Source organism: Patella vulgata, chromosome 4 (genome assembly GCF_932274485.2).
Source record: "Patella vulgata chromosome 4, xgPatVulg1.2, whole genome shotgun sequence".
Classification (NCBI taxonomy): domain Eukaryota; kingdom Metazoa; phylum Mollusca; class Gastropoda; family Patellidae; genus Patella; species Patella vulgata.
In genome coordinates this window covers 42,775,427-42,799,588 of record NC_065882.2, presented here as the reverse complement: position 1 = coordinate 42,799,588, position 24,162 = coordinate 42,775,427, and the positions used below count along the sequence as shown (strand labels likewise).

Below are 24,162 nucleotides of genomic sequence, written 5' to 3'. Positions count from 1 at the left end.
GATGTAGTGACGTTAGCATCAACAACAGGGTGCTTTAGCCGTGATATTTTTTAAAAAAAAATTATAATGGTCACATAGAATACCAGACCGCAGGTTTGTAAATTTTTACAAAAAATAAAACCGTGTATTTAATTTAGCATGTATATATTGCTTCTATGTATATAATAATTCGTTTCGTTTAAAACAGTCAGATTTAGAACCACTGCCACTGACTGCACCGAAATTCTATTTATATAATATATTATAATGGCGCCACAAAGAAATTTGTTTTGATGTGTTCTAAAAGTGTTCCGCTAATTCAGCAATCTAATGAATCTGTCTTAATTTTTCTGAAATCGTGCTTAATTATTATTAGCTAATCGGCGCTACACCGTTGTTCAAATACTTATAATTGCAAGAAACCCCCGACTAGGACCAGCAGGTAAGAATCTGTCTTGATTTTATAGTAATGCCCGGTTGCAATTATTGGCCGCCATCTTTGATTTTTATAGACGTTCGGGCCAAAAAAAAGGAGAAATGTATATCCAGACATGGACTATAGCTAGATACTAACTTTTGTGTTAGTTGTTTATTTGAAATGTAATCTTAATATTTCTGTAAAAGAAAAAAACAACAACAAACAAATCAGCCTTTTTTTTATATCAATGTCATCAATGTGTAGGCCTAATAATTAGACTTTCAATGATTCAGAAGTTTCTCTACAGTTTCGTTATTTTTTTTCCAGTCATTGATGTTAGCATATGTACTACACAAAGAAAAACAGGTAACAGAATTTCATTTCCTTTTAATATATTTTTTAAATAATGGCCAATAATTGTTATTGTATGTAACAGGAAAAGTATTTATCTCTGTAGAGAGAGGGCGAGTAAATGGGGTTTAAAATTCACTAAATTCACTTGACACAAACTATGCCATTCATTTCCTTGTATTAAATTGGTCGAATCAATGATGGGTTAGTTGTATTTTACGTCCGCTTCCACCGAGGTGATATCGCAGACAAGGTCGAATCAAGTAGGCCCATGCTTTATGTCCTAGAATCAAGTAGGACGGGTAGTCTTCTTCCGTTTCCGCCCTTTTCCTGAACACTGTCTCATTCTATTGCCATCTGTGTATGTTGTGTTATATTAATTCTGCATAAACCTAGAGTTGTTGTTAGTGTTTGTCGGATAGATCCTTTATACTTACTGGCGCTAGGTAATTTTGAGGCTAATATTGTTCAATTTTATTTGAATGATTTGCTTGCGCGTACCGTAGGAGTGTATTAGAAACAGTGTTCGCGCAGGTTCGAGAACGGCTGAAGAACATGAAAACACTTTCATGAGTCTCGAACATGAGAGAACGGTATCCATGGTAACAAGATGAATTAAATTTATACAATCTGTTACGATAACTTGTTTGGTATTGACTTCGCTATTAGGCATACTTATGATAAATTATGACTCCATTTTACTCCTTTTCAATTCTTTGGATGACGATTACATCACCTTTTGATACGCCCACATGGAAATGTGGTCGCATATTGTCATCGCCCTCGTCCGTAGGTTTGTCCGTCGTCTACAGACCTGATTATTTTGAAATTGATATGTTGTTTATTTTAATGAGATGAATCCTATTTAATTTCAATAATTTCCGTTAGTTTCTTCTGGAGTTATGGCCCTTGTTTCACTTTGTGAAATTCATTTGCATCTTTTAAATTAGTAAAACGAAGACGTCTATTAAATTTCTGCGATTTCCGTGAATTATGTCTAGAGTTGTGGCCCTTGTTTCACTTTTTCGAAACTTGTGAACGCGCGAACAACAAAATTATCATCCGATTTGTATGCATTATTTAAATTAGTAAAACACAAAACAAAAAAATCTGTCAAATTTCAACAATTAAGGCCCTTGTTTCAGTTTGTAGAACCTTTGTAAACCCACAAACGACAAAAATTATAATCTTTTCTTGTAAATGCCCACATTACCTACAAAAGAATGAATATGCGACAATCCCTGTTGACTGAGCAAACGATTAAACTGCTGTGGGCATATGTTTCGTTGCCTGGCAACCTAACTTATTTGATGTTATACTGGCCACATACTACATCCAATTTTCGAACGGTATTAAACTTTTAAATTAATAAATGCACCCATGATGCTGTTTTCTCAGCAGTTATCGATGCGTCGACCATGTTTGTTCTCCCTCACACCAGCTATGAGGTAGTGTGGGATTTGAGAACGGGAACGTGTTCGTGAACGCATTCCAGACTGCTCAAGTCCGACAAGAACCCATTCTCCGTCCGTTCTCTGCACTGGAACACTGTTTCGAATACACCCTAGGGGTATTTAGCAAAGGGAGGAAACCGGAGGACCAGGAGAAAACCCACAAGGCTGGACAGGCGACCTTATTCCTAGTCACATTCAAGTGGGGAATCACATAATAATGGCCTATTTCAAATAAGATATTTGCATATAAAGAAAGTAGGCCTACAGCCTCTTTCAAATGTGATATTTGCATATAAAGAAAGTACAAACTTAAATCGTCAGTACTGGATAAACTAGCCAAAGGATTCGGCTGAATCAATTGGCGCTAAACTTCACCTAGTTTATCCACTGACATACGCCCGAATCAAACATGTTTAATATATTTGGTCGAATTGTATTTGAGTGGTGTGTCCTGCTGTCCGCTTCGCCGAAGCATTCGTCTGATTTTAGAATTCATTAGCCAATCACCACTCATTTATATCGAGTGGGTATCACAAACTAGCAGTCGAACTGTGACACGGGTGCTACAGCCAACAAATTCCAACTACCATACTATCGGCTTAAATGCACGCCAATTGGACCTCAGGTTTTGTGTTCCATTGAAACTACTAGAAATGAAATGGGGTTTAACGTCCTACTATTTTGCTCCGAACTGGGCTAATGAAGACAGGCATACACCACACAGTGTGCTATGAGGGAAATTTTGCCCGGACAGCGGCACTGCGGTCTATCGAATTCCAACTGTCAAGGGATCTTTTACGTGGACGCCAACGTGTACACGGGACCTCGTTTTTTCGTATCATCCGAATGACTAGACAACTGTCCTTGTCAGGCCCTCCATCCTGCATCACTGACAAGGGGGAACCACGCCGGAAAATCTGGGTGAACTTTCTCGGCCAATGCAGGGATCGAACACCCTACCTCCAGGCTAGCGAGCCAGCGTCTTACCCACTTAGTCACCATGACGACTAGACAGGGAATCCATGCTAAAAAATCCAAATGAGCTTTCTCGGTCAACACTGGGAGCAAACCTACAAACTCCCGGGTAGCAAGCCAGTGCCTTACACACTAAGCCACATGGCTCTCTTCTAATTACTGTGACAGTCCAGTCACATGACAAACAAGGGTTATTAAAACAGATTTTCACGGCTTCGGTAAGATCTTCGGGATTCAAATGGTTTTAGATATCACACAGTTTGTATATGGTAAGGTATCTTAAACAGTTAATTACATGTCACATATTTATATTTTTCAGTTTCCATATTAGATGCCATAGCAAATCAAAGATAATATTATAAAATAAGTCAAAAAACCCAAATATGGGAAAAAAAAGAGCTGAAGAAATGGTGATTTGAGCACCTATGATTTCTCATAGTTGTTTTTTGAGGGTGAGTGTTCAATTCTAATAGAAAAGATTGTTGTTGTGGAATTTTAGAATCTCACCATAATGTGTTTGGCACAATATAGCCCGGTTGGAGCTGATGTGACATAAACCTTAATTTCATTTTATTATTTGGAATTTAAAATTCAGTTTAGTATAGTAAAACTGTGAAGTACATGTATGTGCACAGACAGAATCTTACTTATGTCCAGATACATGTAGATATGACTATCTCATCTGTGGGGACCTACGGTGACCAAGTGGGTTAGACACTGGTTCGCATATTTTAAGGTCGCGGGTTTGCAGTAAGACAATGCAGAACGGAGGGCCTTACAAGGACAGCTGTCTAGTCGTTCAGATTGAACAAAAAAACGTGGTCCCGTGTACACATTGGCGTGCATGTAAAATAGCCCCTGGCAGTTAGAATTTGATACAAGAGTAGGCCTTAGGGTCACGGTACCCGGCAAAATTTCTCTCATAGCACACTGTATGGCATATGCCCAACCTCATTAGCCCAGTCGGAGCTGAACAGTAGGACGCCGAACCCCATTCCATTTCATTTTTTTCATTTTGTCTCATCTGTGACAAAGCAAACCAACACATTACAATACAATGTAATTAAATTAAAACTTTCATCTTTTAACTGTCGAGTCGATTTAAGTCAACTAATACATAGTATGTTTTTTTTCTCCGTTAACTACATCAGAAAGATCAAGACAGTTGAAAATGGCTATTCATATTATGGAAACTTTTTCTCACAGAGCTTGATAATCAGGTAAAATGTAAGTAACATACATATTTGTATTTTTAATCATCAACTAGTTCTATACACTTGCTTGGTAATCTAGTTATTCTTCTTGGGGCAATGCCTAGGACTCAGCTATTTCAAGTACTTGGCATGCTTGATTTTTGCCAATCACATCCATTACAGTAAATAGCAGTAAAATAATGATGGACAATATTTTACTTTTCAAATAGATTTCAATAGATTTTAAAGGGTAATATCCAATTTGTTGTCAATGGAAATAAAATAAGAATGGGTCCAAAAATAATTAGACATTGCCAAGTAAATAGGTGCTGCCAATGATGTAGTAGGGAATCTGGATTTGCAGACAATACATGTATGAACCGGGTGAATAGTTGACCTATTATGAGACTTCAGTCCCAAATCTCAAGACTTTTTTCTGACTTGGCCTGACAATGACAGCTGTCTAGTCCTTCCGATGAGACGAATATTGGAATGCACGTAAAAGATCCCCTGGCAGTTGGAATTCGATATAAGAATAGATGATAGTGCCGCTGCCCGGGCAAAAATTCCCTCATAGCACACTGTGTGGCATATGCCCGTCATTATTAGCCCAGTATAGGAGCAGAACAGTAGGACGTTAAACCCCATTTCATTTCATTTTTCTGACTTTTAACCCATTTGATTTGAGCATAATAATCTGCCTGGGTCTTTAAGTGGACAAGACACAATAAGCGTTACGCAAAGTTGAAACCAAATAGAGACTCAGTCTCGATGTGGCAAAATAAATTGTTTATTTAAACATTGTATTCTTATTGCCTACTTTTTATTTTTTAGGCTGGAACACCCTTGAAAGAGTATAAGGTGTATGATAACAACAAGAGAACCCAAGCATCAATTTATTTTATACTTCTGGGAAAGAATGCATTTGACCCAATTTTTAAATATTTATTTTTTGTTATTAATGTTAAATTTTCTTCCAAAACACAATTAGATTTTAATTCTCTTCAAATATGTATGTATAATATAGCAAGTAAACTGACATATAAATCACTTAGAATTTGGTCGGAAATCATAAAGTATTTAATAGGCATTACTAGAAACCAAATGTAGATCAAATACACCCAGAATTACAAAAAACCTTGACCTACATTAAGGTGACTTTCCCTTGCTTATGAAATGAAATACGTTTTAATATCCTGCTTTTCTGTGTTCTTAGAGTGATTCTACCCTACCCTTATATCAAATATTTCAACTGTCAAGGGTTCTTTAAAGGGTACCCAGGGGGGCCGAATGGTTAACACGCACACATTTGATCAGAAGGTCTGTCATTGATTCAAATAATTCAATTTTCAAGGGTTCTTCAAAGTGTACGCAGTTGGGTTGGTTTCAATTCTGGGGGGTGGGGGTGGATGGCCGAATGGTTAGCACGTGCATGCTGTATCATACGGCCTCCTGTCATTGAGTCAACTGGCATGGTTTCTAATCCCCGGTTGTAGACAAGGAGTAGGGTCGCCTGTCCAATCTAGTGGTTTTTCTCCGGGACCTCCGGTTTCCTCCCACTGCTAAAGACCCCTACGCGCTAGCGAATTATTGAAATAAAATTAAACCATATGTTAATCCCAAAATGATCTAGTTTGTGTCGAGTAGATGTTAAACCCCATTTCTCTCTGTCTCTCTCTCTTTTGATTCTGGGCTTGTACCCAATTATCCCTTGCCATATCCAACACTGAAAAGTGGGAACTATGCCGGAAAATCCAGTTGAAATTTCGCGGCCAACGCCTTATGCTCACTGAACCACTGTGGCTTATGACTTGTGATTGTATATAAATCTTTTGTACATATGATATTTTTTTATTTCAATCCTGTAATCTTGATGCTTTGCTTCTTTTATTTATAAAATATTCATTTTGTTTGGGGTTTTTTTAATGAGGAAAAGGCTCTACATCATTTTATTACTCCTGCAAAATAGAGCAATTTTCTTTTGTTAGTTTTCTGTGTATGCTAGTTATTTCTAGATGCCTCACAAATCACTTGTAGTGTGATTTTGTAGCATTTTTCAGTTTTTGAAATTGTTTCAATTTAGTGCATAATTAATCTTATTAGTGCTTAGTTTGGATGTTATTAAATTTAGATATATTTGAATTATATATTTTGGGGTATGGGGTAGGGATACTGTGTACATATCTTTATATTCTCAGTTCTTGTTTTGGGGTAAAGAACAATTTAAATAGCTATTTTATATTTTGTGATGGGTAAAGTGGGGGGGGGGGGAGGGGTCATTATATATAACACAACATAATTTGTATTAGAATTGAAGTCTCTGTTTTTCTGTTAACATTCAAATATCTATTTAGTTTTGATGTATTAATTTACTTTTTCCTATGATTTTATGAATAAATAATAATCTTACAAAATTTTTTTTTGTTTCCTTCTTTTATCAAACTTTACAGGTCTAACAGAGCCAAGAGAGGGGTCCTGCATAGAAAGGTTGCTATGCTGGATATAAATTGGGGAAAAATACAACACAAGTTTTTGATGATGGTTATACACAAGTTTGTATGAAACCACACAAGTTTCAGAAATTTCAACACAAGTTTCAGAAATTTTAACACAAGTTTCAGAAATTTCAACACAAGTTTCAGAAATTTCAACACAAGTTTCAACACAAGTATTGTGTAGATTTCACACAAGTTTCAACACAAGTTTTGTGTTGTTTGATACATTTTAACACAAGTTTTGTGTTGTTTGATACATTTTAACACAAGTTTTGTGTTGTTTCAACATTTAACACAAGTTTTGTGTTGTTTTAACACAAGTTTGTGTTGTTAAATAGAGACACCTAACTTGTGTTGAATTTAACACAAGTTTGTGTTCTTTCAACACAAGTTTTTTTTCAGTGTACTTGACCTCTTGCCCCTCACTACTTGATGTTATTCTTGTCCATTCAGATTTACAGGAACTTTTTAGTGAGGTAATCGAATTCGGTTCTCATATTTCTGATCACAAGGGTGTAGTCGGGGAAATAGACTGTTAAAGTTAACTATATTAGGGAAGTTGTACTTTACAATCACTGCAATTTTGATGAATTAAATAACATTATCAAAAGTTATGATTGGAATGTCCGATTTGCAAACTTGAATCTAAATGATTCGGCGAATCTTTTTATCGTATCTTAAATGATTTCACCAACAAATACATTCCCAAAAGACAGGTATTAATATGTCCAAATGATAAACCTTGGTTTAACTCAGACCTACAAAGATACAAAGTACAGCGTAACAAGGTAAATAAGCACAAAAAAGTACTAAAATCACAGTATCGAAGAGCAGCATTTAGTTGATATATCTAGTCCAAATTCAAATCAAAACGATTTTTGGAAAATATGAATAAACTGGTCGGAAAAAACAACGTAAACCATATTCCTCCTTTACACAACAAAACGGAGGATGAATTAGTTTATTCTTAATATAAATTGTTTTGGATCTGTGGCAAATAATACCTCATCAATTGCCGGAACTCAGTACTCGCACAAATCAGAATCTTAGAGTCTGAAATTATTGATGTTATAACATGTTTAAAAGATACGAAAGCGAGTGGCCCTAATAAAATATTAACAAATTTCTGAAAGCTACGTCGCGCTCAATAAGCACACCACTTTGTTTACTTTTTAACAAATCTAATGAAGAAGGGATCTTCCGAGCATTGTTGAAAATTGCACATGTGATGCCAAGTTTTAAGAAAGGATGCAAAAATATAACTGCAAATTACAGACCAATATCACCACTCAGCTGTGTAAGCAAACTCTTAGAACGGATCGTATTTCAAAACCTGTACAACTATTTTAATGATAATAATTTACTCTAGAGTTTTCAATCTGGATTTAGGCCTAATCACTCTACTGTACAGCAACTAATAGACATTTATCATGATTGTGTTAGAGCTATCGAAAGTCATAAAATTTCTTGTTTTGTTTTTTCGACATATCAAAAGCCTGTGGTCGTGTATGTCATCCTGGTCTACTATATAAACATAGTAAATATGGAATTGATGAAGCATGTCTGACTTGGATAAAAAGCTACATAGACGGAAGGAAACAAAACGTATTAGTAAATGATGTTTACTCCAAACAGACTAACTTGAATTCTGGAGTCCCTCAAGGTTCCATGTTGGGACCGTTCTTGTTCCTGGTTTTCATAAACGACACCTATGAAGTACTGAAAACATTGCTAGATTAATTGCTGACGATACAGCTATTGGTTGTACTAAATCTAGTATGATCTAGATCTTTACCAGTAAATGATCTTTACCAGTAACGCATTTGCTCACAAAACTGACTGATAAATTTCAATCCGAATAGGGCAACAAAAGTCTTGCTATTTTCAACGAAGAAGCTAGGGAAACTGTCCTACTTAGAGGGAATTGAGCTCGATATTGTCTGGTACCACAAACACATTATTTTGTCGCAAGATTTAAAATGGGCCTACCATATTGATAGAATTTGCAACAAAAGACGTTAGACAGAATCTATAAAGGGTACATCAGATCGATCATGGAATATACTAGTCCGGTCTGGGATAACTGCATCGAAGACGATAGTATTCGTCTAGAAAAAATTCAGTTAGGGCTATTCGCATAGATACGGGTTTTCCCAAGTTTGCGAGTAAAGATGTCCTTAATCAGACAGAATCTGATACTTGTTTACGATATATACAACAATAATTGCCCTGTATTCCTTACAAATATCTTACAACAATATAGAAACAGTAATACACCGTATCCATTACGAAATACCAACGATTTATTGACGCCGCGTTGTCGAACTTCACGGTTTGAACAGGCGTTTTTCGCAGGCACAATTCGCGCCTGGAATTTGTTAGATTCGTCTACTAAAGCTGCTCTTAATAGAGCAGTATTCAGATCAAATATAAGTAAATTTGATCAACCGAAACCTCCACCTAGTTATCTATTAACATGTAACATGAAACTTAATATCTTACATACAAGACTTCGCCACGGCCGTGGCCCATTAAAATCACATCTTTTTAAATCTAACCTTGTAAATGATCAAAAATTTGACTGTGGCCGTGAATCGGAAAATACACAACATTACTGGCGACACCGGCATTAACGACAGTTCAGAATATGTATTTAGTTATGCAAGTACTGAAATACATGGAAAACACAAACCGTTTAAATCATGATCTATTTTCTAGAATGAAAAAACGCACTACCACCCGCCAAAGAGTTTTCATTTTTAAATAAAATCGATTGATATTTGAACCTCATCAAACAAACCTTACACACTGTCTTATATATCGCTGCTTTAAGGTATGTTATCCCGGGGTATCCTCCCTGGTCCCTATTTTAAATACACTGATTTTGTGTAAATATGTTTGTTTTGTTAATTTATTGTTTACTAGTATCTGACATGTATGTATATCTATTGACCCTGTTTCACTGACCAACTACGACAATTATATTGTAATGGAGGGGGCTCCTTTGTAAGTTTTAGTAACTTTTATCCGATCCGTTCATTTTAAAGTATATCTCATTGGAATAGGAGAAAAGAATCTAAAAGACTGTGCATATCATGGATTATTCCTCTGTTGGAAAAGATACCATGCCAGATTTCGCCAAATCGTCCTTGTGACCCCCAGTCCGTCCCTAATACATTTTACACAACAAGCCCATGATCATGAATGTAGTTAGTGAAAAATGAACAAAGATTTTACAGGATAGTTTTATTGTGTAAAATATGGGGATTTATAATTTACTTGATTTGACAACATGTAGCTACAGCTTTAACACCTTCCTCTCCTGGATATTTATCTCCACCATTGACAGCACAACAATGTACTTCTCCATTTAATGCTAAACAATTAGAAACATGAGGATTACATGAAACAGTACAGGAACAGAATATAAATCTAAATTATATTGACAACTTTTTTTTTTAATTATGTTTTTTCTTGCTCTTGCCACTCTCTGCTTTGAAATTGAAATTGAATCACTGGCAAAAACTTACTGTTTATAAATGACCCTGCAGTTCTTCCGTACTTAGAGAAAGCTGAACAGCCTGTGAGTGTCCAGCCTGACTGACATGTAACGTTAGTTAGGGCACCTTGTAATAAACCACTAGCTGGTGACCAACGAACTTCACAATTCATGTGTGGTGCTTTACAACAACTTCCTGTTACAAACACGCCTAAAATAGAAAAACGACATTACTTTTTGCATTACTTTTTGTATACTTCTGAATGGATACATTTCGACAAATGATAATTAAGAATTCGTTCAATACCGACGTGTTTGTAGAGTATGTATAGTAAACATATATATAACGACTTCTTGATATTAAAATCATATGTTGAAGAAAAAATATGAATATCCTGCACTGGTGATCGTGAATATCCTCAGATTTGCATACTAGCGGCGGCTGATGATGCTGAATTCCTCAAATAGCCTACTAGCGGTAACTGATGACGCTGAATTCCTCAAATATTCTACTAGCATTAACTGATGATGCTGAATACCTCAAATATCCTACTAGCATTAACTGATGATGCTGAATCCCTCAAACAGCCTACTAGTCGCAATTGGTGATACTGAATCCTCAAATAGCCTACAAGTGGCGACTGATGATACTAAATTCCTCTAATAGCCTACTATTACTGATGATACTAAATTCCTCAAATAGCCTACTATAACTGATGATACTGAAATCTACAATTAGCCCACCAGTGGTGACTGGTGATACTAAATTCTTCAAATAACTTTCTGGTGATGAGTGGTGAAACTGAATTTCTCAAATAGCTTGCTAGCAATGTCTGATACTGCTGAATTTCCTCAAATAATCTTCTAGCGGTGACTGATGATGCTGAATTCCCCAAATACAAGCGGAAACTGATGATACTAAATCCCCTGGGTTATATTTTTTTTTATTAATATCTATAATCGTGTTTCTCTACATACGTGCAATTATCTTTATTTTTTAAATCTATTTTAAAGAAATATACATTCGATATCTAATCTCTGTTGTGTTATATCAATGAATAAATTATTATTATAAATTATTAAAAAGTCTTCTAGTGGTGACTTAAATCCTTATTTTAATTTTATGACTTACCTAATTCAGTTCCATCATTTTGTGCTATACAGGATTTATTCACAGGAAATGCCCCATCAGTTGAAGACACCCAGGTATTCGATCCGCATCCTACAATCAAGACAAAACCCAAATAGTATCATTTCGAGAAAAATAATGTAATATTATGTACCCCTAGAGTTTTACAAAATATATCCCTACAAATATATACCTACGGTTAATAAGTTTTACATAATACGTACCTAGAGGAAATTCGTCATTCTGGCAGGTTATGGCAGCTTCGTCATCAATACCAATATCAGACATACCAGCAGATTTATAGATACATTGTAAACCTTCTACTTTACAACATCTAGCAACAGCTTGGACAGCTAGAATTAGAAATAAATATCTCATAATTTATGTATAGGACAATACGTGAACAGTGTGATAGCAGTCAATTTTAAACGTCTCTATCATTTATTTACTGATTATCCATTTATTTTTTCATCTGATACAGCTGTATTTGGCATGTTTCTTTTTAACAGTTACTTACGACCAAACGTCCGATATCCATTTGTAGCATAACATCTGGCTTTTCCCCCTTCCATCCGTATTTCTTCGCCATCCTTATGCCAGTCGTTATCCTTAAGAAATAAAATGAAGCGTCACGTCAACGCAATACTTTGGTTACTTTGAAACTAGCATATTTATTTATTATGATCACGTGTCAGGACATCGGCGTTTCCACCTCCTTTGAATGCTTCGATTTTATATCCCTTCGAAGAAACTAGTGAACACATTCATCCGAGCAACAGCCTAATCCTTATGTAATACTTTGCAGTACACTTTTCAGATTTTTGTACCTTTAATTTTGGTATAAACTGTTGCTATTTATACACGTACCTTCAACACACTGGCACACCCAGTTAAGATCTTGTCATCGGGACATTCGGCCCATACATTTTTATCATCGCCAATTTCTGAAAATCCTGACCATCTAGTTTCACATGTTAAATTGTTCCCAGCATTAGGTTTCACAGACGCTTGGCCAACAACATGTTCATCTTTATGGCTGATATCTGGATGAGCTGTGACCGCTGCGTAGGGATCTACTGTTGGTGGTATGGTAATTTCAGCTGGAAAAAATAAATAAATATGATAATGCTAATTGTTCCAGTTCTTGTCAACAAAGTTGGTGTTTAGTTGTTGTAAAGGGAACTGATTTGAATCTGACTGACACCGATTGCTATAAAGATATATATCTGGTTTAACCAAAAAATATAGTTTTAAAGCGCAAGCATGATAGACCTCACACAATTAAAGTTATTTTTTATTTTAAAGATAAAATAAACATTTTGATTCAACAATTATACAAATCGTTCAATACTAACTTAACCCAGATGTAATTATTTTCCTAGACGACGTACATTATGCAAATCCCCTTAATATACATACTTGGATTGTCATGGATTTTGATTGAGATATCCTTATATAGATCTAGACTAAAGGTTTCATAATGTATATGTTTGCCCTTGTATAATACTGTTAAGTCATAGTCTCCCATAAAAGCTCGTAGACTGATTTTGGGTCCAGATGTCAGATTCCGATTGACACGAGTACTCCATTCATTTTTGATTAAGTTTAGGTACCTTGACCCTGCTTTATTTATCTGTAAAACATAAAAATAAAATATACTTAGCCTACATTATGTAAATATTCAGTGGATGAATGTTTATTACAGACATAACAAACACATAATCAATATTGCAAATATAGGTTTTTAAATAGTACGGGGGTTTTCTACGGAGTCCGGTTTCCTCCCGCTTTTAAAGATTCATGCGCGCAATAGAACGCCCCCCCCCCTCCCGCACACCTTCCAATTTATCTCTCCATAAGTAGTGGCGCGTGTCGTTCATTTTCATTTTCTAGAATACCTGATGCCAAATAGGTAACAATTTTTCTTGTAGCTTAATATGTTATAAGATATATATATAAACATATATTTTACTAAGTAATCATAAGTTCTTTAAAGCAGGCTTTAAAAGTAATCTAACATAAATTATAGCAATATTTACATAATAATTATATCCGTTAACAAGAGATGAGTGTGCATTTCCACCCGGTTGGTCCCAAAATCCCCAAAATATGACACCATGCACTGAAGGATGACTAAAGTACATTCTCAAAGCATCTTCATACCAATCAGCTCTAGCATCTTCGTTATCTGCCTCTAAAGTTAACTCTGTGATCCACAATGGAAGACCAATCAAAGCTAATTTATCCAAACGTTGCTGAAATGATAAAGATTGGGAAATTTCGAAACTTAGCTACGGTAAATTTCAAAATTGAAAACTCGTGTAGTGAACTGGATCTCTGGATAGAGCGGATTACTGTGGTAGAGTGGGCCCGGCTCTATCCGTTAGTTCCGTTGAGGGTTCACTATACTGTAGAGGTGTGGGAGTAGCCAATCAAGCAGCTGGCTCAGAAAGACTAACACCAGATTAATCAGCAGCTCTCTTTATTGTACTCTAAGTATAGAAGGACTCTCACCATCTCACGCATGTCGAGCTCTCGAATCGCGCTCTCAACAACGGCTCTCTCCTCAAGCTCGATAATCTTAACGCTCCTACAAAAGGGCTCTCTGTAAGGCTCCTTAACGGGCTCTCTATAACGCTCCTAAAAGGGCTTTCTGTATCGCTCCCTATAAATCGGGGTCAAACTGGTCAATGTAATCGACTGGAGAAATGGTCTAGGCCTTACCTGAGCTAACACGACTCAATTCCACTGCTACTGGGCAAGACAAGGTACTATATACCCAAGATCACGTGACGTAACCAAGGGGTATAAGACACACCTACTGTTCCTGTCAATCATAATAAGCACGTGCAGCCAAAAGACAACGAGCCAAAGACAGCGCGTGTAAAGACGGATATCAATCTGTTTCACAGAGAATTACGAGTCTTTTAATATCTCTGTAAAAGATGACTGCCGTTAACACGCGCCGCCACAACACGCGGCGTCAATCATTGGCCGAATGACGCGTGCATTGTTTACATAAGACGTTACTGCTTCGGGCAGAATGCTGCCTTTTAGTCATTTTAATACCCATTTACACTAAATAGGAAATAATTTTTACCTACATATACGTCAAACGTCTTTATTTATTTTTCTAATACATCAACAAAAATGTTTTAGAATTTAATTTGTCGGTGGAAAAAAGTTAATATTTGAGACTCATTAAGTCGCATTGATGTCATCCTTATCAGTGATTGTAGCGGACTAGCGAATATTCACTGCTGATCAGTGTGGATGGATATACGAAAATACATTTACAATATAAATATGAATGAAAATATGGGCTACATAGTAACATAATTAAAAATGGACAATTAAATTAAATAATTACTAATTACTAGAGGAAAACAATAAGAAAACCAGCGGCTGCCAGGCAGAGAACAAGCTAAAAACAAACGCGTTTTTTTTGTACAATCAGGGGCAATAATCCAGAAAGTTATGGCCTGAAATGTGCAAATATCAAAAGTGACTACGATATTCGGAATATAAAGATATGTTTTAAGTTTGATCAAAATCGGATAAAAATTGTGACCTCTAGAGGGTCCACAACGTTCGTATTACACACTTATACACAATTTGCATACAAAGAGCGGCCATTGTATCGGGCAGTTTCATTTCAATTTTCCCGAAATACGACTTAACCTTCATTATGGTGTAATGGTGATATATTCACACGTTTTTTTTTAAATCGGATAAAAATTGTAACCTGTACAGGGTCCACAAGCTAAAAACGTGATTTTTTGTTCAATCAAGGGCCATAATTCAGGAAGTTACGATCTGATATGCGCGAATATCGACAGGAACCAATATCTTTGGGTTATAAACATGTATTTCAAGTTTCTACGAAATCGGATCAAATTGTGACCTCTAGAGAGTCCACAACCTTGATTTACCAGATGTTTACACTATTTGCGTACAAGGGGCGGCCATTTTGTCTGGCAATTTTGGTCCGATTTTCATAAAACTCAACCTCAGACAAAATTACGGTGTAACGGTGATATATTTGAACGTTTTTTTTAAAATCGGATAATAATTGTGACCTCTAGTAGGACCACGAGCTAAAAACGCGATTTTTCGTACAATCAGGGGCCATAGTTCAGGAAGTTACGATTCAATATGCACCGAAATAGAAATGAACCAAGATATTTGGGTTATAAACATGCATTTCAAATTTCATCAAAATCAGATGAAAATTGTGACCTCCAGAGGGTCCACAACCCTGATACACAATATTTTGACACTATTTGCGAACGAGGGGCGGCCATTTTGTCCGTCAGTTTTGGTCCGATTTTTTAGAAATTCGAACTCAACCAACCTTAGGGTGTAACGGTGATATCAATTTTTTTTTTAAATCGAATAAAAACGCGATTTTTCGTACAATCAGGGGCTATAATTCAGGAAGTTACGGTCCGATATGCGCGTATATTGAAAGAAACCGAGATCTGTGGGTTATAAACATGCATTTCAAGTTTCATCAAAATCAGATGAAAATTGTGACCTCCAGAGGGTCCACAATATTTGCAAACGAGGGGCGGCCATTTTGTCCGTCATTTGCGATCCGATTTTTACGAAATTCAAACTCAACCAACCTGAGAATGTAACGGTGATATATTTACACGTTTTTTTTTTTAAATCGGATAAAAATTGTGACCTCTATGGGGTCCACAAGCTAAAAACGTGAGTTTTCCTATAATCAGGGGCCATTATCCATGAAGTTAAAGTCCAATACATGTCAATATCGAAAGGAACTGAGATCTTAGGGTGATAAACCTATATGTCAAGTTTCATTGAAATCGAATAAAAATTGTGACCTGTAGAGTGTTCGCAAACACTTGTGGACGGACGGACGGACAGGGGCGACGACAATATACGTCCACATGAAAATGTGGGCGTATAACTAGATCGCCTAAACTGAGGACGTAGATCGGGCTATGAACGTACGTTTAGGATCACCACACTCGGTATAGATAAAATAAATTTATGCCGAGATCTTCGAAATTCCATAAAAACATTTGGACGGTTTTGTTGCTTTTTGGTGGGGGTGGGGGGTAAATATACAAATATCCGAAAACATGTTACATATATCCTTTTCAGACAATCATAATCTACCTTTAACAGAGTTGGGTCTGGTTGTGTAAATGCTCTGAAATGACTCTGAAGACCAATGCCCCCTAATCCTGTTTTATCTGCTTCAAATCCCAAAGCCTGGTCAATGTAAGACTGAAAAAAGAAAATATGAATACATGTATACTTTTTCATTTTTATAATTTAGAAAAATATATCGATGCTTGTTTCCATATTAGCACATATTCCAAATTTATAAATATTCATAAGCATCAACTTACATCCGTGTTAGATCCCATTGCCAAAACATCATAATCGTTTAAGAAGAGTCTGGCATAAGGATCAGATTTGTGAACAGCTTTGTACATCTTCTGTGAATAATGAGGATCGCCAACTGTCTCTTCGAAGTACTGACCATGGAGAAGTTCGTTATTTACGTCCCAATGTTCAAGCCTAAAGCAAAACATAGTTAGATCTTACAGATATCGTGGAGATCACGTGGCTAAGTGGGTAAGAAGCTGGCTCGCTAGCCTGGAGGTCGGGTGTTCGATCCCTGCATTGACTGAGAAAGTTCATCCCGATTTTCCGGCGTGGTTTCCCCTTGTCAGTGATGCAGGACGGATGGGTCGAAAAACCGAGGCCCCGTGTACACATTGGCGTGCACGTAAAAGATCCCTTGGCAGTTGGAATTCGATATAAGAGTAGGCCGTAGCCCCGCTGCCCGGGCAAAATTTCCCTCATAGCACACTGTAGCCCAGGTTAGGAGCAGAACAGTAGGACATTAAACCCCATTTCATTTACAGACATCGTAAATAAAAGTGGGTTTAAAGCTCCAATATTGTTATAAATATCAACTACGTTCAGCCTTTGCATGGAGTTAATATGTGACGAAATAGCCTAGTCTCAAAATCAAAATATAATGATAGCCAGATTAACGGCCTTGAGAAAACATGCTTGATGAAAAAAATGTTGTTCATTTAAACTTACATACCATTAAATACCTCTAGGTAATTCTATTAATAGCTTTAGTTTTAAAAGTAGTAATATAAGTGGCATTACGAATTAGAATTGGTAATGCTTTCCATAACAGCGGAAATGAAATTAAATGACATGGGGTTTAACGTCCTACTGTTCTGCTCCCCATAGAATGGCCGTAACTCAATGATGATAAATTATAAGAGCTCTGTATTAAGTAAGAGAGGGGGTCGCAGATTTATTGTGCGTTTATGGTATAGGGTGGGGTCAAAATATTCAAAACATTTTAAGACAAGTATAACAGTATTTTGTACTGTATTCTGTATGCTATTGGTTAACTGCAAGCTAAATATAAATCTTTGATTACATACTTACTTGCCTTAAATTAACCCTGTTATAAATCTGAGTTTATAGATTACTTACTTCCCTTTTGTTAATCCTGTTATAAATTTGATCCTATCTTGGATAGTCCTATTCAATTCAGTGCCGTTCATTTGTTTTGCAAAGTCGGGTACATTTTGTGGAACTCCCCAAAACATATTATGGCCTCTCACTTTTAACCTGTAGATAATTTTTTATTTAATTAATATTTGGGTGTAGAATCATTAACAATAATAATAATAATAATGTATATTTGTAAAGCGCCAATCCATCCACAAATGCATGCTCTAGGCGCGTACTATGTACTCTATGGTCACTATTTACACACAAATCCTGATCCACTCCAACTAAAACGCAGTGGTAAATATATGAGTTTTTAATTTTGTTTTAAAAGATTCAAGTGATGGAGCTGTTTTAAGATGATGGGGTATGGAATTCCACAAAAAGGGTGCACTGTACTGGAATGTTCTAGAACCGAAAGTTTGTAGATTGTACTTTGGAATGCGTAATAAGCACATATCTTGTGATCTTAAGTTACGGGATGGTACGTAATGGTTTATTAGCTCTGATAGATATGCAGAACCGGAACCGCGAAGACATCTATAAACAATACAAAGAAGTTTGTAGTCAATTCGGGAGTGAATTGGTAACCAGTGTAGTTCCTTCAATATGGGTTTAATGTGAGATCGTCTTGATGATTGACTAACTATCCTGGCAGCATTGTTTTGGATAACTTGAAGTTTAGAGAGTAGATTTTGGTTTAGACCGATAAGAATACTATTACAGTAATCCAATCGTGAAAACACTAAAGATCGGACAAGTGTGTGAGTAGCATCTTTTGTTAGTAGGTGTCTGATATTACTGATGGATTTCAGATGAAAATAACAGATTTTGCACAGATTGGTTACATGAGCTTCCATTGTTAGGCTTGAATCTAAAAAGACACCAAGATTTTTAACCCTATCTTCAGTTATTATTTCTGAGTCAGCAATAATTAATGTTGAGGAATCAAGTTTCTGTAGATTAAGTCTTGTACCCACGATCATTACTTCCGTTTTATCATCATTTAGTTTAAGCATGCTTGAGGTCATCCAGGTTTTAATTTGCTGTGTGCATTTTTCTGTTTTAAGAAAGGAATCTGTTTTACTCTCTGGTGGAAAAATATCTATGATTTGCGTATCATCAGCATACGGGTGGTGCGAAAGATTGTGATTTTCAATTATAGAGGCTAGTTGGCTGGTGTAGAGCACAAAGAGAACAGGACCGAGCATCGATCCCTGGGGGACATCACAGTTCAAGGAAGTTTTGTCTGATAACTCATCACCGATTAGAACTGACTGGGTTCGATCTTGTAGATTTGTAGCTGACTTCAATTTTTCTTTTCATCTGCTGTCTCTCTGCAGCCGTTTTGGCTATATCTTAAAGATTATATGAATCTACATGTACATAATGCAATGAAATTTGAATTACGCCTAAATAAAATTATGGAAGGGTTACTAAATGCTTGAAGTTCGAAAAAAGATATGTAATTCCATCACGAAAGAAACATGTAATTCCGTCACGATGGAAAAATGTAATTCCGTCACGCATAAATTTGGGAGTTCTATTTGTGATGAGAGAAATGTTAGAACATACTTCAATACTGACATGTGTTCCCACATAGGAAATGAGTTTTTATAGAGACATGCTCAATATTAACATTTTTAGAAAAATAAATATCATATTTACCGTGACGGAATTACACCAATCAGTGAAAATGTAGACAACTGTTATCCATTGACGAAATCATTTTAGTCACGCAAACCTCATTAAATTGTATAAAACATAATGGGTTCAACATAACGAACACACTGACGTATAACATACCTATTTCATCTGTTGTTTCAACCAGCTTAAAAACGTCAAAAGAAAGGCCTCGGAAATTCGTATTGGGCGCGTTTAAATACTTTAGCAGAAGCCTGGCGTCATCGCGCGTGCATGTCGGCCGTGGCGCGTCAAAATAAAAGCCCAGCTAATATTGGTCGCTTAGAATGATAAAATTCATACCCATGTCTCTATAACCGTGGAAGTCATGTATGAATGAATTCGCTAAGCCACTAAATTCGTAAATCCTGTAGAGTGAGCACAAGCCAAACGTGAACAGCCCACGCGGAAAGGGTGTCGTGGGCATATACAAATCTAAGGCTATCATTACAGTATACTCACCCATTTTTTCGAACTTTATTCATTGCATTAACAGCAAAACTGTAGTCTGGATTTTCCTAGAGAACCGAAGTAACAAAGCTTGTATATTCACACTTTCTTTCTGAGGGAACAGTTTTAATCCGTTATACAGTTGTATTTATTCCTTACATTTTCATATTTTCAGTCTCGTGCGTGACGAAATCCAATATTTTGAGTACAAATAATTATTACAAAATAGGGTGAGGTCACTATCTATGACATCAGGCAATGAAATGAAATGAAATACTTACAGGCGTACCCTTTGCGTACTTCCATTTAAAAGTCCCAACCGTAGCCCAGTTAAACATATAAAAAAACAAGTTTTGATACTGTTTATAATCCGGATTAATAATATAATCATCATTGACCAAAGAACCAAATCCAAATGTATGTCTCTTATGCATAACCTAAACAACGAAAATGGTGAATATATACTATTCAAAACAAAAAGGGGATATTGAAATGCAAATACCTATGCAGGTTGTGATATGATAAATAGTCATGGACACTTGGCATGCTTTGAGAGTATGTTCACAGATAAAGAACTTATCACCCCAACAGAACCACTGACCTGCACCTACGACACGCAATAGCGCCATACACGTGGGAGGGGTTCATTGTCAAATTTAACACTTCAAGGAAGGGTTGATGAAAACTGCCGCGTGCTGGTTTATCCTATCCATGTTTGCTTTCCTATCACTTTTTGCATAAGATTTACTGTTTAGCGTATCTTTACTTTAGTGTGTTACGTTTAATTTGCAATGAGACGTCTTCAATATGATGAACATCTACGTGCTATTGGCATGCTTGAAATGGGTTCTACACAGCGAGCAGTAGTCAGCATGCTTAATGTGTAACAGTCTGTGATCAGCAGACTGTGGAACCGGTACCAACAAACACACAATGTTGATGATAGACCTCGTTCAGGTCGTCCTAGAGCCACTACACAAGCCCAGGATCGATACATTCGTACACGGGTCCTGCGAAATCGAGGACAAACGGCCAATCAGCTTTCTGTAAACTTGTACCAAGTTACAGGAGTTCGAGTTACACCCCAAATGATTAGAAATCGGCTACATGCGGCCCATTTGCATGCGCGACCACCGTGTGTTGTGCCTCCATTAACTCGCCAGCACATGGCAAACAGATGTCAATGGTATTGGGCGCATGTAATGTTCTCAGATGAGTCCAGATTTACTCTCGATTTCACCGATAGGCGTGCTCGCGTTTTGAGGCGTGTAAATGAGCGTCATGCTAACGTAAACGTCAGACAGCATGACAGATTCGGGCGTGGGTCTGTTATGGTGTGGGGAGGAATCACCATGACTGGCAGAACGGACTTGCATATTGTTCAAGGAAGGGTCACTGGGGTGTACTACCGTCACCACATCCTGGCACCGACAGTTCTGCCCTTTGCTCTACGTGCAGGTCGACGTTTCATCGTGTCGTGAATGACTACTACCTTCAGCGTCACCATATTGTCCATATTCCTTGGCCAGCCACGAGTCCTGACCTTTCCCGTAGAACATGTCTGGGGAGAGAGAGAGAGAGAGAGAGAGAGAGAGAGAGAGAGAGAAATGGGGTTTAACGTCCACTCGACACAAACTAGGTCATTTCGGGACTAACATATGGTTTAATTTTATTTACATAATTCGCTTGCGCGTAGGGGTCTTTAGCAGTGGGAGGAAACCGGAGGCCCCGGAGAAAACCCACGAGGTTGGACAGGCAACCCTACTCCTTGCCACGTACAACCGGGGATTCGAACATGTCTGGGACATGATCGGGAGACGTGTTCGTCGACGTCAACGAAAACCGACAACACTGCACGAATTGGCCGTTGATTAGGAGCATGCCACGACGAATTGCTGAATGTCTGAGGATTGGTGGAGCAATTACTCATTATTAAGACAAACATCAAAAACGTCTATTTTCACTTTTGACAGTGTATATCTTTGCGAGTGAAATGGGGCTGTCAGATAAGCCGCCCATATGAACTGTTTATGTCCATGTGTAGGCAATTGGCCTGTTATTAACATACACTGGTTACCTCTAATAAAAAGAGCAGTGCATTTCCGCAGTTTTGTATTGTTTATGAATATCCCCTACTGAAGAGTATAATTTGCAACATAAAATGTTAATTTTACTTTAAAAAATGTACCTTATAATTACTTTTAAAATATGATAAATCTTACTTTAAAACACGCTAATTTTTGTGCACTTCTTATGTTTTCGTTAGAAAAATGATATGAAGTTATATTAAGAAAGATATTGCGCCAATTTAGTATTGCTTACCTGAACTTGGACATCGCTGGGGTTCATTTTACTGGGGTATGAAACACTGTTTAATAATAATTTTAAAAAAATAACAACATACAAATTGTAAACAAAATCAGATTGAGATTAAGCAATGGTTAAGATTCAAACAGAAATCAGTTTTTTTTTTGGGGGGGGGGGGGTTAAACTGTAAAATTGAAAACTGTCAGACTGATTGCTTTTTTTGTTTTTGTTTTTTCTTAAACTGTAAAATTGAAATCTGTCCTGAGTTAAAGTTTTTTCTAAAGAGTTTGAAATTGTCTAACTTGATAGTGAGATCCCCCTTTCTATATCTTTCAATTCTAGCATTGGCATCACTTTTCCAATTCTTATCTTCTGGCACCACTTGCATGGAAGCTCCATCCACAATATAATCTATACCAGCATCGTTACCTTGGTAGTATAACCTTGCTGTCGTCCAAGCTGAAAGAAAACATGTACATTAATTTAGTTTTGTACTATTTTTTTTTTCTATTTTCTTTTGGTTGTGGAGGTGGGGGGGGGGGGGGTGGGCGGGGGGCAGTGTAAAATTAAAAGTTTGTTATAAAGCCTCGCTCAGCTCTTTTCAAAACCCCCGTTTTTATTAGGCCACTCGATGCAGAACAGTAGCACATTGAACCCTATTTATTTCATTTCATTTCTTTAGTAGATCACCACATAGAATTAACAGTTTTCTTTGAACATAACAGTTAAAAAAATGACCAATGAGTAATATAAATTTTTAAATTTATATTACTCATTGGTCATTTACTTAAAAGTTCTTCTTTGACAAATAAATGCTGTTTTATTTATTTGAAATAGGCGCATTGAACAAAAGAATTGATGTTGAAAAGGGGGGTATGAAAGGCACTTATCGCGGTTGGGGAAAGAGCTTCTTTTTAAATATTATATAGAATACACTTACGGCGTTGGGGGGCATTGAAATCTCCGGCCAAGGAAAACCAACCGAGAGAAGAAGTTATAAAAGAATGCCCAGCTATGTCATAATAACCAGTGCTTGCTGAAATATAAAGCATTGAATCAAAAATTCAATTTATAATAAATCAAAATCAAGAGAGCGTGATTCAATGACATGTTAACTAGAATTTTAATAAATGCAAACAGTACAGTATTATCGGTCGTTCGAACTCTTTCGAAAATAATTTTACAATAATTCTATTTTAATGTTCCACTTTTAATGAAGAAAACCAGTAAAGATATAAACTGCATACATATGAGTACAAAGTTTGAAGCAAAAGATACTGTTTTTGTAAAGAACCTTACTGTGCAGAATATGACTTTTATTTTATAGCCGCCCTACTCGAATCTCTATTTTTGAGGTAGGGCCGAGAAACATTTTAACTCGTACAGGTTCCTTATTCATATACATACGAGTATACAACAAGGTAACAAAAGAGATACGTAACCGGTGTTGTTGATTTTTTTACTCGAGTTCATTGCACGAGGAACCGAGGTAAATCAATACTGGGGTGTTATAAAATAGGTTCCATATAAATATAATATATACCTACGTGCTGCTTTTTAATCGAATCCCATGCGAATGAAACGGGGCAAAATGTTACTTAGACAAACCGGGACAAATAACTGTTCTATATTTCACATATATATTTGTACATATTGCAATGTGTCGATGTGTAAAGCTGTATCCGCTTTTAGAGAGGGACTACATACACG

At 36.6% G+C, this 24,162-nt stretch overlaps 1 protein-coding gene and 1 long non-coding RNA gene across 2 annotated transcripts; one reads left to right on the top strand and one right to left on the bottom strand.

The window, feature by feature from the left end:
- The first annotated feature begins 260 nt into the window (after positions 1–260).
- On the top strand, positions 261–6,628 carry LOC126819242 (uncharacterized). Its single transcript, XR_007679556.2, has 4 exons — positions 261–763; positions 3,497–3,629; positions 4,329–4,404; positions 5,205–6,628. It is a non-coding gene; the product is annotated as an uncharacterized LOC126819242 (long non-coding RNA).
- A 3,480-nt stretch (positions 6,629–10,108) lies between these two features.
- Positions 10,109–20,582, bottom strand: LOC126817893 (uncharacterized). The gene is made up of 13 exons (XM_050545064.2): positions 20,427–20,582; positions 20,158–20,213; positions 17,995–18,132; positions 16,878–17,049; positions 16,642–16,752; positions 13,533–13,748; positions 12,913–13,126; positions 12,361–12,593; positions 12,011–12,101; positions 11,718–11,846; positions 11,497–11,586; positions 10,396–10,575; positions 10,109–10,241 (listed from the first exon to the last, which is right to left on the bottom strand). The coding sequence occupies exons 1-13, from the start codon at positions 20,577–20,579 to the stop codon at positions 10,141–10,143; spliced, it is 1,884 nt and encodes a 627-aa protein (XP_050401021.2). The 5' UTR covers positions 20,580–20,582; the 3' UTR covers positions 10,109–10,140.
- Between the last annotated feature and the right edge of the window lie 3,580 nt (positions 20,583–24,162).

Coding starts and splice junctions, on each gene's coding strand:
- LOC126817893 (XM_050545064.2), bottom strand. CDS start 20,579: ATGCATAAGAGACATACATTTGGATTTGGTTCTTTGGTCAATGATGAT. Junction 13,127..13,532: donor TTAACGGATATAATTATTAT/GTAAATATTGCT, acceptor TATGTTTTACAG/ATAAATAAAGCAGGGTCAAG. Junction 11,847..12,010: donor TGGATATCGGACGTTTGGTC/GTAAGTAACTGT, acceptor TTCTAATTCTAG/CTGTCCAAGCTGTTGCTAGA.